This window comes from Symphodus melops (genome assembly GCF_947650265.1).
Source record: "Symphodus melops genome assembly, chromosome: 1".
Classification (NCBI taxonomy): domain Eukaryota; kingdom Metazoa; phylum Chordata; class Actinopteri; order Labriformes; family Labridae; genus Symphodus; species Symphodus melops.
Genome location: NC_136691.1, coordinates 364338 through 366837, shown reverse-complemented (window position 1 = coordinate 366837; position 2500 = coordinate 364338). Strand labels below are relative to the sequence as shown.

General features: G+C 48.8%; 1 protein-coding gene across 4 annotated transcripts in view; it reads right to left on the bottom strand.

The window, feature by feature from the left end:
• Positions 1-2500, bottom strand: part of cdc42bpb (CDC42 binding protein kinase beta (DMPK-like)) — a 27313-nt gene that overhangs the window by 8493 nt on the left and 16320 nt on the right. For all 4 annotated transcript variants that reach the window (XM_079364836.1, XM_079364837.1, XM_079364838.1 and 1 more), the window contains one exon: positions 1576-1655. In XM_079364836.1, the coding sequence (XP_079220962.1) occupies positions 1576-1655 (80 nt within the window). The remainder of the gene's footprint in view (positions 1-1575; positions 1656-2500) is intronic.

Here is a 2500-nt window from a genome sequence, read left to right as displayed (position 1 = left end):
GGGGCGGGGCCTGAGACAATGTGAGGGTGGGGCCTGAGACAACATGAGGGTGGGGCCTGAGAAAACATGAGGGCGGGGCCTGAGACAAAGTGAGGGTGGGGCCTGAGACAATGTGAGGGCGGGGCCTGAGACAACATGAGGGGCGGGGCATGAGACAATGTGAGGACGGGGCATGGGACAACATAAGGGGCGGGGCCTGAGACAATGTGAGGGCAGGGCCTGAGAAAACATGAGGGCGGGGCCTGAGACAAAATGAGGGTGGGGCCTGAGACAATGTGAGGGCGGGGCCTGAGACAACATGAGGGCGGGGCCTGAGACAACATGAGGGGCAGGGCTTGAGACAATGTGAGGGCGGGGCCTGAGACAATGTGAGGGCGGGGCCTGAGACAATGTGAGGGCGGGGCCTGAGACAACATGAGCCGGCTTTAAAGACCAGAACCAGAACTCAGAGGGGTTTTTAGTGCAGTCCTGAATGATGAGCTGAAAGGCAGAGCAGCTCAGTGAAGATCCTCTTAAACGCTGAGTCATCACGCTGAGTCGTGCTGCGTTCAGGTCACGCCAGGAGAACATATGACTGTGACTGAGGAGCGTCCACACACACACACACACACACCACCACATGAGATCCCAGCTGTTACATGAACATACATACATGGCTTCATATATTCTATGTAGAGCTGCTGTAAGGTTGATGTAACGCTTTCATCAGATCTGCAATTTAGATTGTGTGCAGGAGTTTGCCTGCAGCTTTTAGAGGCGGTTGCCGTGGTAACAGACAGATGCTGATTAGATGTTTTCTGGTATCGTGACGTACGTTCTTCTTCTGTGGCTTCTTCAACAACTTTACCGCAGCAGGAGGGTCGGTGAGAGAAACACAACAACAAACTCAACAACAGAGCTCTGAGAGCAGCTAGGGCGGAGCCTGCCAGGAGGCGGAGCCTGCCAGGGGGCGGAGCCTGGGTTTTTAAGGGTGTGATTTTAAAGCTCCTTATATTTGGGGCATCTTACGACTGACAAAGTGTTAAAGTGAGAGGTGGTCAACATGTACGTCACGCTATGCTAAGCTAACAAGCTACTGTTAGCACAAAGCGAGCAGCTACGACTAATGTTAGATCTGACAGCTAGCTGCCCCAGAGGATTGTGGGTATGGATGGTGGTATGCAAGGGATTATGGGTAATCTTGGGGATGAACTTACTTCTTCCCAGAGTGCGAGCAGCGAGGAGGAGGAGCAAACTGACGCCTCCATGTGGCAGATAAAAACAAACACAAACACCTGAGTGACATCATCATCATGTGACGGGCTGTATGTTTTATAAAAAAAGCTTCCTGTTGACATGATGTGCTCGCTGTAACAGGAAATGGAGGCGGACCCATGAACGCCGTACAAAGAGCCGCTGCGAATCATCACAACCAAAGATCTCTCTCATTAGGGTTGACCAATCACAGCCTCTGACAGACTGTGTCATACCTCGGCCACGCCTCCTCTCTAAGATCAACGCTCCTCAGAGCGAGGATCTCAGAGAGAGAGAGAGGGGGGGGGACGGGACAGGTGAGCAGACACACAGGTGACTCACTCTGAAGGTGAGGTCTGGAGCCAGAGGAGACGTATTGAAATATTCAAAGATGGAGTCCTGGAAATCTGGAAGCTTCAGACCTGCAGACGAAGAGAGAGAGGGGCGTGTCAGTGGGAGGTAATCAAACTCTAGCCCCTCCCCCAAAACACACACGCTTACTAACTCATTGATCTTTGTCGCCGAATATTAACGTCCCACCTAGCACAGCGTGCTAACATGTTACTCACACACCATCAGCAGGTAACCTCCAGGTGTTTTTAACCTTCAGGTAACCTCCAGGTGTTTTTAACCTCCAGGTGTTTTTAACCTCCAGGTGTTTTTAACCTTCAGGTAACCTCCAGGTGTTTTTAACTTACAGGTGTTTTTAACCTTCAGGTAACCTCCAGGTGTTTTTAACCTCCAGGTGTTTTTAACCTTCAGGTAACCTCCAGGTGTTTTTAACCTCCAGGTGTTTTTAACTTACAGGTGTTTTTAACCTTCAGGTAACATCCAGGTGTTTTTAACCTCCAGGCTTTTTTAACCTCCAGGTGTTTTTAACCTCCAGGTGTTTTTAACCTTCAGGTGTTTTTAACCTCCAGGTAACCTTCAGGTGTTTTTAACCTCCAGGTGTTTTTAACCTTCAGGTAACCTCCAGGTGTTTTTAACCTCCAGGTGTTTTTAACTTACAGGTGTTTTTAACCTTCAGGTAACCTCCAGGTGTTTTTAACCTCCAGGTGTTTTTAACCTCCAGGTAACCTTCAGGTGTTTTTAACCTCCAGGTGTTTTTAACCTCCAGGTGTTTTTAACTTACAGGTGTTTTTAACCTCCAGGTGTTTTTAACCTTCAGGTGTTTTTAACTTACAGGTGTTTTTAACTTACAGGTGTTTTAACCTCTAGGTGTTTTGAACTTACAGGTGTTTTTAACCTCTAGGTGTTTTGAACTTAC